This window comes from Pyricularia oryzae, chromosome 4 (genome assembly GCF_000002495.2).
Source record: "Pyricularia oryzae 70-15 chromosome 4, whole genome shotgun sequence".
NCBI classification, from domain to species: Eukaryota; Fungi; Ascomycota; class Sordariomycetes; order Magnaporthales; family Pyriculariaceae; genus Pyricularia; species Pyricularia oryzae.
In genome coordinates, this window is record NC_017851.1 from 5,399,197 (window position 1) to 5,418,172 (window position 18,976).

Consider the following 18,976-nt stretch of genomic DNA (forward strand, 5'->3'; position numbering starts at 1 on the left):
CGAAATCCTTGTCTACCATGATCGCTACGCACGTAATATGATCGCTTGGCAGTATAGCCGTATTTTAGCGTACGGATGTCATGTTTGTCCCTTGCGCAGTTTTCCGCCAACCAGCCCTTTCGCAGCATAGCATTTTTGTCGACTTGCTGTTGATCAAGAATTTGAAGCCATCGTCGAGTATGGCTATTCGTGAATCTGCCGAGGTGTAGTGCACAATTATATCAAATAAATCCTCCAAGACGTCCTGCTGGTTGGTGTCGATTTTGAGAGTTTTGATCAAAGCCGTAGCAACCTGCAATCGTCGGGCTACCTGGTGATTTAAGAACGGCCACCATTTTGCGAGTTCAATGATAACATCCTCGATAGTGGATGTTTCAGCAAGAAAAGGCGCGCGGGCGTAAGCAGCTACGGCATACTCGATTGTCTCAAGGGCCAAGTTGGCAAAGTTATGGTCCCATGGCTGTTGAGTAGCCGAGGGGTACGGAACCAGTGATGCAATGTCCAAATCGTCGATATCCTTCTTTGCCAAGTATCTTAAATACAAAGGTTGCTTGAGCGGGCTAAACAAAACTTTGATGTTTCAATTTGGTTAGGCATGTTTCGAAACAAAATGTTTGGATAAATAAAACACAAAGCACTTACTACCTGCCTGCAAAAGATTGACGAAGATGACTTGCTTGTGATGTTGTGACCAGAGCTATACCGTCGAGTGGGCTGCCGCATGTGGCTTTATTGTGACTGGAACGAAGCAAAGTATCGCACAGTGGTTCGATAAACCGGTTTTCATCTCGGACAAGACAGTCCAGGTTCGATCCAACTTTGTTTGTTTCGAGGAATTGGTTGAGCATTTGAGCTTGCTGATCTGGAGAGTAGCCCATTCCAACGAGGCTCCACATAAAATCCCAAACTGTGTCCTTGGGTAGAACTGGGGTCATCTGGAGTCCATAAGATGGCGAATTCATTCCCGCCTTGTCGGTAAAGATTTATGGACCACTGCAAAAATCTGGGGATGATCGAGTAGGTTGTCACAACCTTTGTGGTCTGAGAGTTGTTTTTGCCAATGCGCATGTTTTGGGTGGTTGAAACCCGCCTTCTTTGGAATGACCCGAGAATGGTGTGTACAAGTTCAGAATTCGTGGTAGAAGTCGACCATTGCTGAATCTGTATTTGATCCGCCGGGATGCTTGCTTGTTGAAAACCGACAGAGTGGGTAGACTCAAAGTCTGTAAGCACTTTTTGACTGGAGCTTTCGGCGGAGCTCTGAACGAGGAATGTTGTTTGTGCACTCATGGCAGTCTGGTGTGTACTCTCGAGTAGACTGCTGACATTGCAAGCTGAGGTAGACCTTGTTGGTTGCCATCGCCTCATTTTGGACCTGACGGCCGGGGTTGGGCTCGACAGCAATGAGGCTTGCATCGGCAAAAAGATCGAAGACCACTCGCACAAGGTTGCGCCGAGTCTTGGACCTGAGCGCGCTCCTTGGAATTGGTATGGACGTTTGGGACATCGTTGGCAGGCGTGCACAAAGGCTCAGAGAGCAGGATGCATGTGGATTTGCCAAATATCTAGCATTTATTAATTTCATTTATGCAGACACTCCGAAGAGTTCTGTCTAGGTTATCCCCATTCATTAAGTTTTCGCATCGCAAAGCAATATCACTCCAGATTCCAGCCCATCGATGGGAATCCCTCCACCCCCCTATTTCCCCTCAAACAGTAATGGCCTGGGGGTTCCAGAACAACTGGTTGGGGTCCATAACCCTCTTGATCGACTGGAGCTTGGCGTACGTCGTCTTCCCGTAGTAGAGATCGTGAGCCTGAGTAGCCGAGAGCGTGGGGTCGACGTAGTTGAGGTACGCCCCGAACCCAGCAGTGCTCCTAAGCTGCAGGGCCGAGTTGAGCGCCGACAGGTACGTCTGCACCGTGTTAAGGGGGAACGGACTCGTGTCGAGGCTGGTGAAGCCGTAGTTTTGGATGACCCACAGCGAGGTCCGGTCAGAGTAGGACGAGCTGGCGGCCGACACGGAGTTGATCTGCGAGTCGGGTCCGCCGTACAGGTTGAAGATTGAGAACCACGACGACCCTGCCGCGGCGGACTTGTCCTTGATGGTCTGAAAGTACGAGTTCATAGCCTCGGATGTAATAGGCGACGACTCGGGAACGACGAGCGACTTGGCCAGGAAGTTGTCGTGCTCGTCGTAGCTGCCGGTCTGTGTCGACTCGACGATGGTGCTCTTGCCCGCCAGCATTGTAAGGCTCTCGATCCAGCCAACCGACTTGATGCTCTGCGAGGCGGGAGTGGGCATTCCGCGGAGGAGCTCGGGCTTGATCTTGGTGTTAAAGTCGGAAAGGCTACCAAAGTAGGTGCCGCTGAAGCTAAAGGTCTCGCCGTCCAGGTAGACTCCCATTCCGATTTTGCGGTCGATGACCGAGGCGTTGCGGGCAAAGCTTTGGATGCGCAGCATGGTCTTGGCGCCGACCGACGGAGTGTCGAACTGGTTCGCAAAACCAAACGACCAGTTCACGACGGCTGTAGGCGCAGCCTCGGTCCTGAGATAAAAGGTCGTCACGATACCAAACGACTCGCCGGCGCCACGCATGGCGTAAAAGAGGTCAGTGTTCTGTGTCGCACTGGCCATGACAACCTTGCCGTCCGCGGTGACAACCTCGAGCTGTGTGATGTGATCCAGAGCGAGACCCCACGCCCGCGAGCTGTAGCCAAAGCCGCCGTGAGTAAAATGACCACCGATTCCGACTCCAGGGCAGGTACCGTGGGACACAGCACGCTTGCCCTGGTTGTACAGCGTGTTGGCCAGATTTCCCAGCCTCACGCCTCCGCCGACCTTGGCAACGTTCTTGGAATCGATGGAGATGGACTGCATTCCCTGTAGATCCACCATCATTGATCCATCCTGACCACCGAGACCAAAGGCGGCATACGAATGACCACCGCTCCTGGCCTGGACCTTGATCATGGCATTGCTGGCACACTTGACTGCATTCTGAACATGCTGGACCGTTGTGGCGAGGACGATGACTGCCGGCTTGAAAGGAAGGCGAACATTGTACGGCTTGGAGAGGGTGTTGTAATCGGAAGAGCCTGGGAAGATGGCAGGCACGTTTGCTGCAGAGAGACAAGCGGCAAGCTGGCTAGTGGGAGTCGAAGTTGGTGTGGGCGTGGAAGTGCTGTGAGTCAATCTGTCAGTCGAGCTAGATGAAACGGGTTTGGGCGATGCGGATGTTCTGGATGAAGGCACAGATACTTGATCGAAGATGGGTTCCATCGCACTTGCAAAGATGCCGGAGTATCAGTGCAGAGTGTCCAAGAATGAGTCTTGATCTTCAGTGGTAACAAACTGTTCGAACAGACCAGATCTTGACAGGGTAGGTGGGAGGAAAGTGTAGGAAGGCTAAGGGAAGGATGCTGTGATGATTGACGGACGGAGCAGACAGATGGGCAAGCCAAGGCGTCACACAGATGTGGAGTCATCGACATCCCATGATGGCTCGTCCTCATATCACCCGTCATAATCTTGAAGAACTGTCAAACAAAAAAATTGTCTTACCCAGTAGGAATAGAAGTCCCAGACGGCTGGCCAGTTGCAGTGCCAGACGGTTGGCTTCCGGTCGCGGTACCAGACGGCTGGCTAGAACCGCAGTTGCCGAATCCAGCTTGGCAGCCCTGGCCACAATAGGCGTCGCCCTAACAAACGTCACATCTGGGTCAGTTTGCCATCACCTTGAGCTAAGAAAAAGAAGAAGAAAAAAAAAGCCAAATCGTCTTTACTTACATTTCCACACCAACCACTCGAGCTGCAGCAGTTGCCAAAAACCGACCCTGCACAGGTAGAGCCAGTGTTTCCACCGCAAGTTCCATCAGGCGAGGTTTTCAGGGCAGGTGGAGGAGGCTGGCTACCGCCACCGCCAGAGGAGCAGGAGCCGAAACCCGACTGACAGCCTCCAGTGCAGTGGGCATCAGTGCTTCCACAATATCCGTACTGAGAGCAGCAGGTGCCGAAAGGAGTACCGGCGCAGGTAGAGCCGGTGCTGCCTCCGCAAGTGCCATCAGAACTGGCCTTCAGCACAGGGGCGGGCTGGCTACCACCGCCGCCACCACCAGAAGAGCAGGATCCGAAACCGGCTTGACAACCGCCACTGCAGTGGTCCGTGGTGCTACCACAATACCCGTACTGCGAACAGCAGTTGCCGAAAACGGACCCGAGGCACGTGTTGCCCGTGTTTCCGCCGCAGGTCGCATCGTTGCTAACGCTGAGACCCAGGCCGGAGCCGGTCAGCGCGAGCAGCACAAAGGTGGCTGCAAAAAAGGTGCGCATTTTCTTTTTTTGTTTAAAAAAAAAAGAGAGAGAGAATGAATGATGGCTTGAGCGAGTGACTGGGAGGAGTGGCAGCCTCCAAAATAGTGACAAAGTGAAAAAAAAAACGAATGAAGTTCCACCAAAGTGGAAGTGAAGAAAAAGTGAAAAAAAAGCGAATGTAGTCCCACCAAGGTGGATAGTAAAGTAACGAGGATGCCGCAGATGTCTCCTGTAGCAAACACCCAAAATGTGTGCAGACAAGGGTCGGCTTATAAGTCGATAGGCACGACTAACAAAGCCCTTTCCCCTGACGCCTAGTTAGGTTGCTGCAAACTTGGCAGCCCGCAATGTTTAGTCAGTGCTCTCCAGTTAGACCAGTTTCTGGAAGGACTAGAGACTTCACGAGAAGGCAACCAAGGCGCAGACACGTCCCCCAAAATAGACGGAGCTAGGGAACGGTAATATACCAAGCTGCCTTACAGGGACACGAAGACTCTAGCCCATCTCTTTCGGAGCTAGTACCCGACGGACTTGTCAACCCCTTTCGATTTCTCATTCAAAAGGAAGCACTAGGCAGTATGAGGCACCATTAGTGTTACGTATTGAAACTAATCGTATGCGGCTGAGTTTTGTGTGTGTGTGTGTGTGTGTGTGTGTGTGTGTGTGTGTGTGTGTGTGTGTGTGTGTGTGTGTGTGTGCGTGTTTGTTTGTCTTTTTCAGCCTGCATAGAAAATTTTCTTAGTATCCTCACCTCCTTCGCCCGCGTACACGAGCAATCGAGTCATACCACTTCTAAATTGATGTGTTCCACACCATGCGATCTTTTTTTGGTCTGCGATTATGCTGGGGACCTCCTTGAGTCCATCACTACCCGGTATTGTGGATAGCCTCCAGGGAGTGTTGGTCGAACAATCAACAATTGTCTCCAGTCTCAGTCAGGCACACAAAGGACAAACGCCACGCTGTCGTGAAAAAACCTGTACGACGGATCGTGTGGCCCGACAGTAACAAGCGGCCATCATGAAACAAAAACAACAACCAAACTGATCCTAAATGATGGCTGGCAATTCTAGGGCATTAAAACGGTCTCCAATAGCATCCTTTTGTCAGCAAATAGATAGAACGGGACGCATCTGGGAGATCCTGAGCATCTAGTCTTAGGTGGGCACACCAAATGAGGAGGTGCATACGCAAGCGACCGATCGATGAGGTCTGCGGGGTTCGCCTTACGGGCTGACTGGCTCCTCCGGATTCGCCGTCCCACCCTTCAAAGGCCGCGGCATTTGTTGGGCCCATGGAGGCTGTCGTGAAGCGATTGTGTATAGGCAGAATCGCCTAGTTAGCACGGTGTTTGCGAAATCTCCGGCACTGACGACGTTATGGTGGTCTTCTTTTCACGGCAGTCTCCACGCCGAGGTATTTGAGGTTGCCGAGTATGCCTGGAGCATGCGCGCAAAACAATCCCGATACCATAGTGAACGGATAGCTTTGCTGCTCAGTTGCTGGAGACTGTCAGCCCGACCATCACTCAATAAGGGTATAGAAAGTTAACGATTCAGAGAACAAATTCCAAAGCAAGGGCAGCCTGCCTGCGAATTGACCACATCCAAAGACGTCTATTGTCTGTCTGCTAGCATTGAGGCTGCGGGGAAACCAAGATCTCGGACATTATTGAAGCACGCAACCTTGCGTTGCAAGCTGAATAGAGGTCTCGGGAGCGCAACATCTGTTCCACAGTTTGAGAGCCATGGCAACGAATCTGTCTTGAAAGGGTTACGATTGGCGCAAGTAACCTTTACATAGTGTTGACTGGCATTTGTGCAAGTTTGCAAGCAAGCGATCGGGATGGGCCGAACGGTAAAAAGACGGCACGGGGCCATGTTTTGGTGTCCTGATTTCGGCGGAGCGGATCATTCCACACATCGGGATCGGGGCGTGTTTGAGCTTGAATTAGGCATTGGCGACAACCTTGCGCTTAACATCAGGACCGCTCGCAACACTGTCGCCATGTCAGCTAGCAACTCTCGCAATCGGATCGAAAATGCGTGTTTGTTAGCACTGTCTAATGCTGCAAATCTGCTATTTTTAATGCAAACTAAACAAATAGCCCCCCGTCTCATCCCATCAACTTCATCCCTGATCACCTCATGTTTATAAGCAGGTATCTCAGCCCGGCCCATGCTTCCTCGCCGCTCGGCACAATCTGTTCCTTTGGCAAGATGAAACCATTGTCGCCAGTGTCCCTCAGCTCCGTGGTAAAGACGTAATCGGCCCCTATCACATCGTTGACATAGTCCACGCTGCTACCGGTCGCCTGATAGATGGTTTTGCAGATCGGTCCATACTTAAAGGACACACCATGCACATCCTTGATCGCGGCGACCGCACCCTTGGCTAGCGACTGTAGTTCCGTGTCTTTGGCTGCCACGGCATCGCACGAGTAGCCGTATGGGGTCATGAAGAGCTGCGAGTAGCTGTGGACGTCGATAAAAAGCTTCACTCCTTGGCGTTGCTTGGTTTCCTTCAACCAGTTGGCCAGCACAACCGTCTCAGGAGCATCGGCCGCTGCTCGGCCCTTGAAGTCCTGGGCGCAAGGATCAGTAGATGCTCCTCCCCTTACATCCCACTTGAAGGCCCAGTTGCGGTTGATGTCGTGACCCAGGCAGCGACTACCCTGGGTCGTCTGCCTGTTCTTGCGCCACATACGATCTGTTGTTTGCGTGTAGATGAATCCATCGGGGTTGACGACCGGGAAGATGTAAAAGTCGTACTTCTCGAGGAACGAGCGTGTCTCGTTGTCCTGGGACGTCAGCAGCGTGTAGGCGTGGTATTCAACAACCATGGTGGTGATCCACTCGCGTGCATGCACGGTGCCGTGTAAGACGACAGCCGGCTTGGCTGCATCGCGACCGCCGCTGCCAAACAGGTGGATACCCGTGATGTTGTTGCCCTGGAGTGACTGGCCAGCTACGACAACTTCAGCATTGTTGGGGAAGTTGGCTTGCAGGTCGCCTATGAACTTGAGGTGATCCGCATATGAGTGGTAGTCGTTGAACCAGCTGCTATTGGCTGAACCCGCTGCAGGTAGGGTGAGGTGTTCGAGTCAGTATATATATATATGCTGGTGGGTGGCGATCAATAGCTAGCTGGGAGCTTACCGGCGTAGGTCTGGAAAGAAGATTCGTTTGCGATTGACTCGCCCAGGTTGGAGTGCATGGTAATTGCTTGCATGCCGTCGATCTCTTTCTGGAAGCTATCGACTTGGCTCGGCGGGACGACAATGTCTGCCATGGCGTTGGCCCTTGGGGCTCCCTTCCATGTCTGCAAAGCAAGGCGGTTTACTATGCCGTTCACCTTGTCCACATTGTCTCCCACAGAAACTCGAAACACCTTGTAGCCATCATAAGAGACTGACTGTGGCGCAACGGCGGCAGAGTTGACTGGGAGAGCAGAAAACAAGGCAAACGCGCCCAAAGAGAGTGCAGACAACGTCATCTTGAGAAAATAGCCGTGCCGAGGATTGGCAGTTCTAGGTGCAACGTTGACGCGAAAGAGGCCAACCAAAATATAGGTAGGTAGGTAGGTACCTAGTTGAGGTTGGAAAAGCGTGCGGCTAGCTTCTACCTCGGGCGCGGGAATCTGTGGTTAAAAGCAGAAAGTCAAGGGAAGAAAAGGTGAGAAAGAGGTGGAGCGAGGAAAAGGAAGAAAAGATAGGTACGTGGGTAAGAAAAGAAAGCCGCATGGTTGAGACGATGTGATTGGGACGACGAACACACCTATTCAGGAAGGAGCTATATGACCCGAAGATCCCAGTTCACCTGGACTTACTACCTTACGTTGTAGGTATACTCTTCCGCTTAAGGTAGGTGCCCATCAGGTACATTGAAAGTGGATGCACGAAAAGGCGAAGCTTTGTGCGCCCGGGATTTATGCGTCTCCTCTAAATTGCCGAGGCGTGACAATCTTCACAGAAAGCAGTCCGGGTCTTTTGTCCGAGCAATTTACCTTAAGCAGTTAGATGAAAACTGGCCGCACCGTCAGCGCATGCGCATGCGCAATAGGCACCTTCCTACCTTGCAATGTATCTTCCAGTCTCGGTGCATCCTCCGTCGGCTGTCTGTCATGGAAGTTGGGGCGCCGTTGCATAAAGTTGTAACGGGTTGCCAAGAACGAATCAACGGCAGATGGGCGGGAGCCAAGTTTTCCACTGCAAGCGACATCCTGGGCGGAATTGGTTAATTTGGGGTCCATGTTAACTCATTATTAGCCAACCGGGCCCCAGCCTCTTCTCAGTGTATGACGCAAGTTTCCGGGGTCTATGAGAATGAGACAGTGATTTTTAGCCAGCTTTACACCTTACTCACAGGTAGGTAGTCCAGGTTTTCTAGGTTCAAGTACTCCCAAGGTACTGACATGTTTTAGTACTGTACCTTGCCAATCAGCTCAAATTCCAGGGCGCAAACGCTCTACTTGATGCAGATTCACAACTGGATCGCACAGACAAAGGGCTCACTAAGCTCGCGCAAGACACCACGCACGCCTGCAATGCGGCGACTTGCCATCAATACGCAAATCGTCCAAATGCTACTTTGACGCATGCTGAGTGGCATGCTTACGTTTAACCGTCTAGCACAGGCGTCTGGGTCAACTTAATGAGTTTATCGCAGCGACGCATTCGTCCGTCCACCATGAATTATCGAATTGGATGTTCCATTTGTGTTTGTGTCTGTAGGTAGAAATGGGAACAGCCGCGTTTTAACTGACTCTAGCCTAGTTTGCTACCTAGTTTAGTTCTCGCTCTAGCCTGGAACTAGACCCCACGGCCTGGATCTTGATCGCATTTATAGCTCAACAGTGTCGCCATATGAGTTGATAAAAGCACCTCTGTCGCCCTGGATGTTCGCCTTGTCAACCAAATTACGAATCTTCTTCTCCTCCTCGGCTGTAAGCTTCACGTGAGCAGCAGCCGTGTTCTCTTCCAAGAACTTGATCCTCTTGGTCCCCGGGATAGGGATGATTTCGTTCCCTTGCGCCAGCAGCCATGCCAGAACGAGCTGACCAGAAGTACAACCCTTCTCCTTTGCAATCTTCTCGATCTCAGCCACAAGCTCCAAGTTCTTGGGGAAGTTTTCTTCACTGTAGCGGGGGAGGAACAGGCGGCAGTCGGTAGGGTCATTGAAGTCCTCGCGCGACTTGAGGGCGCCTGTCAACAGACCACGGCTGAAGGGCGAGTAGGCGACGACTGAGATACCAAGTTCACGGCAGGTCGCCAGGAGGTTGGTACCCTCATCTCCTTCGATAGCCAGGTCCCACGGGTTGTACTCGACCTGGACTGCAGCGATGGGGTGAACCTTGTGGGCCCGGCGAACTGAAGAGGACGAGCACTCAGACATGCCCAGGTACTTGACCTTGCCCTCCTTGACCAGCTCTGCCATTGCCTCGATGGTCTTTTCGACCGGGACGGATTCGGTCAGTCGATGCACGTAGTACAAGTCGACGTAGTCAACCCCAAGACGCTCGAAACTACGTCGAGAAGCTTGGCGACAGTATTCAGGCGAGCTGTTCGCACTGAGGTTTTCTATGGTTCCAGTGACTCCAAACTTGGTGGCGAGAAAGATGTCCTTGCGTCTTTCCGGGTGCATTTTGAACCATTTGCCAACCAAATCTTCCGAGTCGCCATAGATGTCGGCCGTGTCCCAGTTGGTGGCGCCAATCTCCCAAGCACGATCAAGCACCTTGAAGCGCTCTTCCTCTGATCTGCATGAAAGCGTCAGAAGAGCTGCAGGAAAGACGAGGAATTACAGTGACCAGAAGCGGATGAATGAAGGCAACACCTACTCGACAGCGCCGTAGCCGAAACTGAGACCCATCAAGCCGAAGCCGATGCATGCAACCTCGGGTCCGTCCTTGCCCATACGGCGGGTGGGAATTTGAGCTGGTGGTGCCATTGCCTCTGTGTCAGCCGGTAGGTAGTTGGGGGGTCGATTTGGTTATGTTACTGCGAAATCACTATGTGAAGAGTGGGTTTCGAGTTCAAGGTATGTTGGGTTGATAAAAGCTAGACAGTGATGGGATTTTATGGTTGGTGACACCTGTTATATATATGTTTCGGGCCACGGTCAATTCCCAAACACCGTCGAGGGGCTCGGGACGCATCATAGAGACTACCAGTGCGGAGTCAAATCGAGTTCTGCGTATATTCTTCACAAGCCAAGGAAATGCGGGGTAGACAGAGTCGCTCTTTACGCTGTGGCGGGACTGTACTTTAGTGACGCACTATGTTCATTCACCTAGAACCCCTCGTATATACACTCCTTAGCTCCGTATTACTGCCCAGGCTAACCCATAGAGGCAGGTTTTGTTGACGGCTTTAAATTCCTCATGATCACATATCCGAATAAATAGTTACAGGGTGGAATGCCTTGGCAAGACCCTTTTCTCCTATTACAAGGCTTGACTCTGTCGACTTGCGAGCCCTTTTGCTGACCGGCTGCAACTTTGGATGGCGGATCAACCGCTCAGGGTGGTAAGCTTAAGTGGGTCGTTGACGGTTATAAGGTGCCAGACCTTGCTCATGCTGCAGGGACGGAACCGCTTTCGCTCACGGCTTACCAATACAGCTATCTGGCCAAGCTGGCGTCGCTACCTGGCGAAAATGCACCTGTGTAGCGCCAGCTGACAAATCGATTCTTCATGTTGATCGCCGCCTGGGTTGATTTCGTTTAGCATGAAGCTACTGCATTGTATACTAATCTTTCACAGATATCATGGGCAACGGTCACCTTTTGCCGCTGCATCTTTGCAAACTCAATCACGAAACCATCAACATTGTTGTACACGTTCTGTTTGTCAAATCCGGCTGTCGTGACACCAAGGAAATCCCCTCGGTTCCTTGACCCATCTCGCATGGTTACCATTTTCCAATTTGACAGGAGAATGCGAGACCAAAACGGGAGACTTGATTAAATACGAAGCGAAGGTCCCCCAAAAAGACCGATGTAATGTCCACTTGTGCGAGGACCTGCTGTCATCTTGGATCCGTCGGCAGGCTGCATCGACTGAGTAACGTGACGACTTGCTGGGTTGTTCGTCCTCGTCTATCGACGTGATCTCACAGGTCTCTCGGCAAGGGCAGCCGATTGACATATATGACAGATTTGGTCCAAGCAATCATATCATTAGTGCTATCGCGGTCGCGGTGGGGATGTTCTGTCAGCTCACAATATTCCAATGAATGCATCATGGAGATAATGCTTAACTCCAGATAGTCTCCGGACCTAGCATGCTGGGCATGGGGAAAAAGAGTCTTGGAGCTTATTCTTCACAGCGGCCTAGGAAAATACTCCGAGAGCAGAACGACGCCATTAGTCGAGCTTGTCTATCATGAGCAACAAGCTTGTATCCCTTCGTTTTGGAGTTACCGATCTTCGGTGAGATCTTGAGATATTTTGCTCTTCTGTTGCACAATAGTCGAGCTTCGCGTCTCCATGAAGCACAATGGTCAAATTCACAGCTCCCGATGTGACATTGATGGAAATGCCGAAACTGACACGGGCCGAAGGGGTCACAGCCAGGTCCAAGAGACGGGAGGTGGAAAACCAGGGGGGGACGAGGGAAGGCAAATGGTCATAGACGTACAAGTGCTTTCGTGATATAAGAGAACGTCTCAGACATGGCCATGAGAGTTTGTCGGATCATCACCGCCTCTAGCTGTGTCGCTATCCTCTCTTTTGCTGGGACATAACATCACTCTGGGGCGATAGCACTCAGCCCGTTTCTCTCGTTTTAAACATAGCCGATGCAGTTCCTCAAGGTCCTCGCCCTTGCGGGCTTCTCAAGCCTGGCAGCATGCTCTCCAAGGCCAAAGAACCTCCAAGCAGCATCTTCACCAGCCCCTCATGTCATCAAAGCACCCCTTCGTCGCATGGAGATGCCTTCTGCGCAGCGAAGACTGGCCAACATCCGCAACACCCACGGCCAGCCGCCGCAGCCGCACGTCAAGCACTACTTCCAGAGCCCCAATGGGACGTTCCCACGGACCAACCTCAGCAACATCTTTGATGGCTACGAGTACATGGTGGACGTGACGGTCGGCACCCCGCCGCAGAACATCAGCGTCATCTTTGACACGGGCTCGGATCAGACATGGCTCAATCCGCAGTGCATCGGCATGTCTCACCAGGCAATCTGTGTGGCGTCGGGGAGCTACAACAGCTCCCAGTCGATAACGGCCCAAAATCTGTCTTCTGAGTTCTCGATCATCTACGGCTCTGGAACGGTCGAGGGCTGGTACATGAGGGACACCGTCTCCATCGCAGGTGAGTTGTTGTGTATGTGGTGAAATATTCCAGGGGTAAAACTGATGGTTTTGCGGCGATGCTTCGGCAACATAGGACTTTCCGCTGAAAATGTCCAGTTCGGTGTGGCGACATATTCGTATGCCATGGACTCGGGTATCCTTGGGCTGGGATACGACAGTGTCTTTATGGATGAGCTTCAAGGACAAGGCAAGATTGACTCCAAGGATTTCAGTGTCAGTCTTGGACCCAATGCATCACCAAATGGTTCGTGATTCCACCCTTGGTGTTGGCTTGACTTTTTCTTTTATCTCCTTCTGACATGCGCTGCTTTCGTCAGGAGAGATTGTCCTCGGTGGCGTGGACACCAGAAAGTACTTTGGTCCACTCAAGTCGATCCAGATGCTAGATGATGAGGGACCTTTTGCCTCGGTACTGCAGTGAGTTTTTTTTTTCCCTCCACCGGTTCCCTGTGCAAGCCAGTTTGACTCAACTCATCACATCCTGGCAGCTACTCGGTCAATCTGACCTACATGGGCGTGACCTCCAAAGGCTCTTGTAAGTCGACACCGGCCACCGAGGCGGACTTTGTGACTCCCACCCTCGTCGACACCGGCAGCACAATTGCCCACCTGCCCTTTGCGGCCGCCAACCGGACTGCTGCCATGATACCCGGCACCCGCTTCGACCCGTACACGCAGATGTGGAAGGTCAGTTGTCACTATGCCGGGTCGGCCGAGACTGTGGACTTTGCCTTTGGTGACGTCGTTGTCAATATTCCCATGCGCGAGTTCATCTGGCGCAACGTCCCCATGGGAGGCCAGTGCTACTTGGGGCTGGTTGGTGACGCCGACAGCATTGGATTCTCGGTTCTTGGAGACAGCTTCCTGCGCGCTCTTGTCGGTGAGTTTGTTCCATGCCATCTTGCTCGTCTTGCTCATCTCGTCAAGACTCCCAGCTCATGACATTGAGTATTAATCATTCCCCCCTCCTATCCAGCTCTCTACCAGCCAGACCAGAAGCTGTTGAAACTCGCCCCCTACTCGGATTGCGGCTCCGACGTCCAGTCCAGCAACGCAACTGCAGAAAACCTGACCGGAAAATGCAGCCGCCCGTCCTGGGACACATGCACCTCGAGGCCAACCCCGGTGCCGTTGCCAGCCAGCACATCGGCCATGTGGACTCCAAGCTGGCCGACCACAACAGCAACGTCGGGGGCTCTCCCCACCAGCGATGCGACTTTTCTGCTGCCGCCCACCGAGGTGATGACAGACGTCCCGAATACCTCTACAAGCATCGACTGGGGAGTTGAGACGTCGGTGTTTACGGACCCCATGACGACACGGTCGTACTCGACATGCTATGATGTGTTCTTGGATACAATGCTCGAGTGCGAGGTCAGAACAAAAACCACAACTGACTCTTGGGGCGACACCATCACCCTCTCGAGCACCGTGTTCTGGGACAGTCCATTGGCACCCACCGACGAGACATCGGCCGCCTTGTCCACGGCCATTGGCAACCCGGGTCTCCCTACAGTCCCCGAAGTCACGGCAACTGCACCCGTCACCGAAACCGCTCCACTGACGACCTACGAGCCAAGTTTCGAGTACACGTCGACGTCCACCAGACAAGGCCCCTGCTTCTCCTACCACGAGTGCATTTTGACCTTTAGCACCCCGCTCGGCGGCACCATCGCCTCAGAGGTGACCGAGTGCGGGACCTACTGGACCTGCACCGACATTGTGCCATCTTCGACCTCTTCTTCCTATTCGCTGGGCCTGGATACCACGTCCTCGTCCTTTGACTGGTTTCCGACAAGCGATGCAGCCGGCGCCGTCACCCCGTCCAGCGACGGCATCTTCCCCCTGCCCACAATCGTTCCGACGCCCATCAGCTCCGACTGGTCGGTTTTACCCATAGGCACCGAGATGGAGTCTGGCGCGCCTTCCAGCACCGACGCCGCTGCCCTGCCCGCCTCCAGCAGCACCTCTGTCTTTTGCACCACGTCCTGGGTCTATGTGACGGTTTACAGCACCGTCTACAGTACCTCTGAGCCCATCAACACTTGGACGATGGTCGGTCGGAAGTAGTGTGATACTCTGGTGGGTCTGGCGATTGACTGAAATGATTATTGGCAAGGAGGGCCCGCTTGTTGTCGTATGTCTGTGGTCTGCCTGCTTGGAACGGGCAGGGTAATGGGGAAGATTCTCTTTTGTATGTTCAGCGTCGCCAGTTCTGGCCCCCGCGGCCCTTAATAAAGACGCACACGATCGTTTTCTTACATGTGTCCCATGCCACCCTGATGTACCTACGCAAATATTCATCGTCAGCCAGAAACTCCAACGCCCTAGTACTATCGTCACACATGCTCTCCAAGAATTCCCCATCATAAATCATCTTCTCCCTCGTCGTCGTCATCATCGTCATCGTCACCACCACCATCTCCGTCGCCATCTTCCTCTTCGCTGCTCGTCCCTTCTCCCTCGCTGTCTCCATCGCTACCGGGATCGTAGTCTTCCTCGTCTTCATCCTCTTCGTCCTGCAGGCGTTGCTCCTCCTCCATTTCCGCCTTCTGCAGCTCGCCCATGTTTGTATCGCCATCGTCTGCCGCGTTCTCGCCATCTTCACCCGCCGCCGCCCCGGCACCGCCCTTCTTGGCATTCTCCGCCAGCTCCCTCTTTGCCTTCCTCTGCTCCGCCATGCTCCGGTCCTGCAGGTTGTACTTGTGCACGTAGTCCTGATTGATGCCGCCATAGTCCTCCTGATCCAGCATGCTGAACTCGAGCTCCTCGGTGGCGCCGTCCCCGACGTCCACCTCGACCACCATGTTGAACGTCCGCTGCAGGACGCTCGTGTAGCTGACCGAGACGATGCGGTCGAGAGGCAGAAACACGAGCGGCTTCTTGAAGCCCCAAAGGATTCCCGTCCGGAGGAAAAACAGGTACCCGTCCTTGCTGCCCCGGAACGCCTTGACGTGCACAGCCTTCTCGCTGGGCCGGTGAGATTGTCGTACCGCGCTGGCAAACTGCTTCGGGTCCGACGCGACAATCTCCACGGGCGAGGAGAGCCCCAGCCGGGTGGCGGCGGCGCGCAGGAACTGAGGCACGGCCCAGTTCACCAGGCTGCTGTAGCTGTCGGCGGCGACCTGGGCCTGGGCAGCGACCTTGCCGGCGAGACTGCCTGGTTTCGGGGCAGCCTGTGGGATTGTGAAGAGAAGTGGTTCTGCTGCTGCAGATGTGGAAGGTTGTTGTGGTTTTGCGCCAGTGGTGCTCTGGTTGTTGGATGCTGGGAGATACGTGCCGCGCGGGAGGAAGACGTAGTTGAACTGCTGCTGTGTCTTTTCTGGTACCGGGAGGAAGAAGACGTGCTCTAAAGGATAGAGGGGCGTTAGTCACTGTCATTCGCCTACCATAACCGACTCAGGGGTCCTAGCTGCGCCACAAGTGCACATACCTATATCCTCCCACCGCCAAACCATGCCTGCAACTGGTTTTGGGTCCGCGTTGGTCCGCGCGAATATGAAGTGCTTCGTGAGGCACAGGTTGTACTTTTTGCGTTGAGGGATCGACACGGAGATGTCCTTGATCTCGAGCTGCAGCTCCTCGGCAGCAGCCTCCGCGACGACGTCTGTTGATGATGTTCCCTCTGTCTTGGCATTACCGTTTGGTGTCCCGTTGGTCTGATCCACATCGACTCGGCGTCTTTTCGAGACTGGTTGGTCTGCGGCGTCTGCGGTGAGCTGCTCCAGAACAAAAGCGGCGATGTTGTTGAATAGATCGACCCGGGCGGGGCTGTCTGTTTGCCGAGCACAACAAATAATCATATTAGCTACAACACTCGCAGGTTTCGTTGGGCTGTACCTACCGGCAGCTTCCTTTATCCCATTGAGAATGTCTGGGCGGGACTGGAAAACGAGCCCCAACTTTTCGGTGTCCAGTTGCGACATGGTAACCGTAGACCCTTGATCGGCAAGGACTTGGTAATGCGCTGGACGCAAAGAAAAAAAAGGTCTTGAAAAAAGAAACTATTCAGGCCAAGTCAACCAATATGAATCGCTGTTATGAATAGGTTCAAGCCCAAGGAAAAGGGGGACGCTCGGTGTTGATGTCGCTGAAGGTTTGTTTGTGGATGGTGTTTGTCAGGAAAGTTCGACATGGGACGCGTTAATTGGGTCCAGAATTTTCGTGTCAGTCAATTCAGATCGTTGCTGTGACCAACCGACGCAACCCCTGAGATGACGTAATTCGAGTTAGGCTGCTTTTGGGGTCTTGTGAACAGCCGACGGGCAGCACAATATTACTCGTAATTTCGCCTTGAACTAGAACTAGTAGGACATTTCGAAAGCTGGTTTTCTTGTACAGTACAAATCTAAAAAGAATCAGGACTGCAACATGTAACAAAGTTCGACTTGAACTTGGAACATGACGGTTCAACCCCTCCCAGTTCGCGTGTGAACATTCAATAACCAAGACCAGCTCCTCGTGTTAGAGTGCAGCTTCTAGCAACACAAACAAGGCGGTTCAAGCGGGCCCTGGCGTCAGGGTGGTCTATCAGGAGAGGTATACTCCCACCTCTTCATTCATCATCAGTCGTCTAGAACATCACCAGTTTTCACTCCAGCATCTTCCTCAACACCTTGACCTGCTCCATCACAGCCTCTTTGCAGGTGCCGCCCTTGGCAGACCTCATCTCCACGCTCTTGTCGTAGTCAAACGACTCGGCAATATCGGGCTCAAATCGCTCGTCAATCTCCCGCAGCTGCTCGTACGTGAGCTTGTCCATCGGCACACCCGTCTGCTCCGACAGCGCCACGCACCTTCCAGAGATGTGGTGCGTCTCACGGAAAGGCACGCCCTTGCGCACCAGATAGTCAGCCACATCGGTGGCCAGCATGAACGGGTCCAATGCGGCCTGCATCTTGTCGCCCCGCGCCTCCAGAGTGGCAAGCACGCCCTCGGCGATCTGTATGCTGTCCGAGACGGTGCGGACGTGGTCCAGCATTGGCTCAATGCTCTCCTGGAGATCCTTGTTGTAGGTACTCGGGAGGCCCTTTTGAACCATCATGAAGCCAGCCATGTGGCCAAAGGCACGCCCGCTCTTGCCCCGCAGCAGCTCCAGGCTGTCCGGGTTCTTCTTCTGCGGCATCAAGCTGCTGCCGGTCGAGTAGGCATCGGCCAGGCGCACAAAGCCGAACTCGGCCGTCGAGTAGATGATCAGATCCTCAGCCCATCGGCTGATGTGTTGCATCAACATGGCACCCCACTGCAGAGTCTCGGCGACAAAGTCACGGTCGGCAACGGCTCCCATTGAGTTCCACATGAGGCCATCAAAGCCCAACTCCTTGGCCATCATCTCGCGGTCGATACCGAACGGGTTGCCGGCCAGCGCACCGCAGCCCAGAGGTGAGCGGTTGACCCGCTTGATCACCTCCCTCAGGCGCTCGAGGTCGGAGGCGAAGACGAGTCCATAAGACAACATCCAGTGGCTCCAGCGGATGGGCTGGGCGCGCTGAAGGTGTGTGTATCCAGGCATGACCAGGTCGATCTCCCGCTCGGCACGGGCGGCGGTGACGGTCAGGAAGCTGACGAGGTACGACTCGATCTTGCGCAGTTCGTCGCGCAGCCACATGCGCATGTCGGTGACCACCTGCTCGTTGCGCGAGCGGCCTGTGTGAAGCTTGCCGGCAACATCCTTGCCAATGATCTCGCCTAGTCGTCGTTCGTTGGCAGTGTGAATGTCCCTGAGAAGGTCAAATCGTTAGCGACTTGGGAGTCAAAGCGCCGAGATGGAGGATCACCAACTCACTCATCTGCACCCGGCACAATCTTAAAGGTACCAGCCTCCCACTCCTTCTGAACCTCGAGCAAACCCTTCTCAATCTGTTCGAACTCGGCCTGTGTGATGACACCGGCTTTGCTGTTTGCTCGCGCAAAGGCGATGCTTCCAGCGATGTCCTGGCGGTACAGGTTCTTATCGAAGTAGATACTCTCGTTGTATGCCACCATGAGCGGGTCCAGGCCACCTGTGAAGCGCCCGCCCCAGAGCATGTTTGCCTTTTTTTCGTGTGACGGTAGTTCAGCCATTTTGTCTTGGTGTTTGTGATGGAAAGAAGGTACTACCAAGACTTTGGGTATTTATTCTGCTGTACTTGTATCCCTTCTCTTTTTGTTGAGTCACAGTTCCAGCAAATGTGATGAGTCTTAATAAAGAACAAAAAAAAAAAAGTCAAGAAAAATTCACCAGCATTAGAAACGTCATGCCATGGCGGGCATATCCATCAAGTCCCCAAAACTTTTTTGACCCTGGCTGGCTGACTCACGCTTAATTGGCCAATGATTGCTGCAAACTGCCGGGTCTGCG

At 53.3% G+C, this 18,976-nt stretch overlaps 6 protein-coding genes across 6 annotated transcripts; 1 reads left to right on the plus strand and 5 right to left on the minus strand.

Moving 5' to 3' along the window:
• Window positions 1-1,493: 1,493 nt before the first annotated feature.
• MGG_09717 (uncharacterized protein) lies at window positions 1,494-5,469 on the minus strand. Its single transcript, XM_003717586.1, has 4 exons — window positions 5,068-5,469; window positions 3,792-4,885; window positions 3,567-3,703; window positions 1,494-3,186 (listed from the first exon to the last, which is right to left on the minus strand). Exons 2-4 carry the CDS (start codon window positions 4,332-4,334, stop codon window positions 1,710-1,712), a joined length of 2,157 nt encoding a protein of 718 aa, XP_003717634.1. The 5' UTR covers window positions 4,335-4,885; window positions 5,068-5,469; the 3' UTR covers window positions 1,494-1,709.
• An 877-nt stretch (window positions 5,470-6,346) lies between these two features.
• Window positions 6,347-8,527, minus strand: MGG_09716 (carboxypeptidase A2). Its single transcript, XM_003717587.1, has 3 exons — window positions 8,093-8,527; window positions 7,475-7,936; window positions 6,347-7,394 (listed from the first exon to the last, which is right to left on the minus strand). Exons 2-3 carry the CDS (start codon window positions 7,809-7,811, stop codon window positions 6,457-6,459), a joined length of 1,275 nt encoding a protein of 424 aa, XP_003717635.1. The 5' UTR covers window positions 7,812-7,936; window positions 8,093-8,527; the 3' UTR covers window positions 6,347-6,456.
• Window positions 8,528-8,957: 430 nt separating this feature from the next.
• On the minus strand, window positions 8,958-10,531 carry MGG_09715 (aldo-keto reductase yakc). The gene is made up of 2 exons (XM_003717588.1): window positions 10,155-10,531; window positions 8,958-10,073 (listed from the first exon to the last, which is right to left on the minus strand). The coding sequence occupies exons 1-2, from the start codon at window positions 10,262-10,264 to the stop codon at window positions 9,158-9,160; spliced, it is 1,026 nt and encodes a 341-aa protein (XP_003717636.1). The 5' UTR covers window positions 10,265-10,531; the 3' UTR covers window positions 8,958-9,157.
• Window positions 10,532-10,951: 420 nt separating this feature from the next.
• Window positions 10,952-14,980, plus strand: MGG_09714 (saccharopepsin). Its single transcript, XM_003717589.1, has 5 exons — window positions 10,952-12,634; window positions 12,710-12,880; window positions 12,954-13,053; window positions 13,125-13,516; window positions 13,613-14,980. The coding sequence occupies exons 1-5, from the start codon at window positions 12,115-12,117 to the stop codon at window positions 14,704-14,706; spliced, it is 2,277 nt and encodes a 758-aa protein (XP_003717637.1). The 5' UTR covers window positions 10,952-12,114; the 3' UTR covers window positions 14,707-14,980.
• Window positions 11,018-17,028, minus strand: MGG_17277 (histone chaperone RTT106). Its single transcript, XM_003717590.1, has 3 exons — window positions 16,481-17,028; window positions 16,070-16,411; window positions 11,018-15,985 (listed from the first exon to the last, which is right to left on the minus strand). Exons 1-3 carry the CDS (start codon window positions 16,560-16,562, stop codon window positions 15,003-15,005), a joined length of 1,407 nt encoding a protein of 468 aa, XP_003717638.1. The 5' UTR covers window positions 16,563-17,028; the 3' UTR covers window positions 11,018-15,002.
• On the minus strand, window positions 16,877-18,870 carry MGG_17278 (argininosuccinate lyase). The gene is made up of 2 exons (XM_003717591.1): window positions 18,422-18,870; window positions 16,877-18,356 (listed from the first exon to the last, which is right to left on the minus strand). The coding sequence occupies exons 1-2, from the start codon at window positions 18,697-18,699 to the stop codon at window positions 17,228-17,230; spliced, it is 1,407 nt and encodes a 468-aa protein (XP_003717639.1). The 5' UTR covers window positions 18,700-18,870; the 3' UTR covers window positions 16,877-17,227.
• Between the last annotated feature and the right edge of the window lie 106 nt (window positions 18,871-18,976).

Excerpts from the sequence above, each read along its gene's own strand:
- MGG_09717 (XM_003717586.1), bottom strand. The coding sequence starts at position 4,334 with ATGCGCACCTTTTTTGCAGCCACCTTTGTGCTGCTCGCGCTGACCGGC. Across the intron at positions 3,704-3,791 it reads CGAGTGGTTGGTGTGGAAAT|GGCGACGCCTATTGTGGCCA; the intron begins GTAAGTAAAGAC and ends GACGTTTGTTAG. Across the intron at positions 3,187-3,566 it reads GGGACTTCTATTCCTACTGG|CACTTCCACGCCCACACCAA; the intron begins GTAAGACAATTT and ends ATTGACTCACAG.
- MGG_09716 (XM_003717587.1), bottom strand. The coding sequence starts at position 7,811 with ATGACGTTGTCTGCACTCTCTTTGGGCGCGTTTGCCTTGTTTTCTGCT. Across the intron at positions 7,395-7,474 it reads TTCTTTCCAGACCTACGCCG|CGGGTTCAGCCAATAGCAGC; the intron begins GTAAGCTCCCAG and ends CCCTACCTGCAG.
- MGG_09715 (XM_003717588.1), bottom strand. The coding sequence starts at position 10,264 with ATGGCACCACCAGCTCAAATTCCCACCCGCCGTATGGGCAAGGACGGA. Across the intron at positions 10,074-10,154 it reads TTCGGCTACGGCGCTGTCGA|ATCAGAGGAAGAGCGCTTCA; the intron begins GTAGGTGTTGCC and ends GCTTTCATGCAG.
- MGG_09714 (XM_003717589.1), top strand. The coding sequence starts at position 12,115 with ATGCAGTTCCTCAAGGTCCTCGCCCTTGCGGGCTTCTCAAGCCTGGCA. Across the intron at positions 12,635-12,709 it reads GGACACCGTCTCCATCGCAG|GACTTTCCGCTGAAAATGTC; the intron begins GTGAGTTGTTGT and ends TCGGCAACATAG. Across the intron at positions 13,517-13,612 it reads CTTCCTGCGCGCTCTTGTCG|CTCTCTACCAGCCAGACCAG; the intron begins GTGAGTTTGTTC and ends CCTCCTATCCAG.
- MGG_17277 (XM_003717590.1), bottom strand. The coding sequence starts at position 16,562 with ATGTCGCAACTGGACACCGAAAAGTTGGGGCTCGTTTTCCAGTCCCGC. Across the intron at positions 16,412-16,480 it reads TGGGATAAAGGAAGCTGCCG|ACAGCCCCGCCCGGGTCGAT; the intron begins GTAGGTACAGCC and ends CTCGGCAAACAG. Across the intron at positions 15,986-16,069 it reads TTGGCGGTGGGAGGATATAG|AGCACGTCTTCTTCCTCCCG; the intron begins GTATGTGCACTT and ends TCTATCCTTTAG.
- MGG_17278 (XM_003717591.1), bottom strand. The coding sequence starts at position 18,699 with ATGGCTGAACTACCGTCACACGAAAAAAAGGCAAACATGCTCTGGGGC. Across the intron at positions 18,357-18,421 it reads ATTGTGCCGGGTGCAGATGA|GGACATTCACACTGCCAACG; the intron begins GTGAGTTGGTGA and ends TGACCTTCTCAG.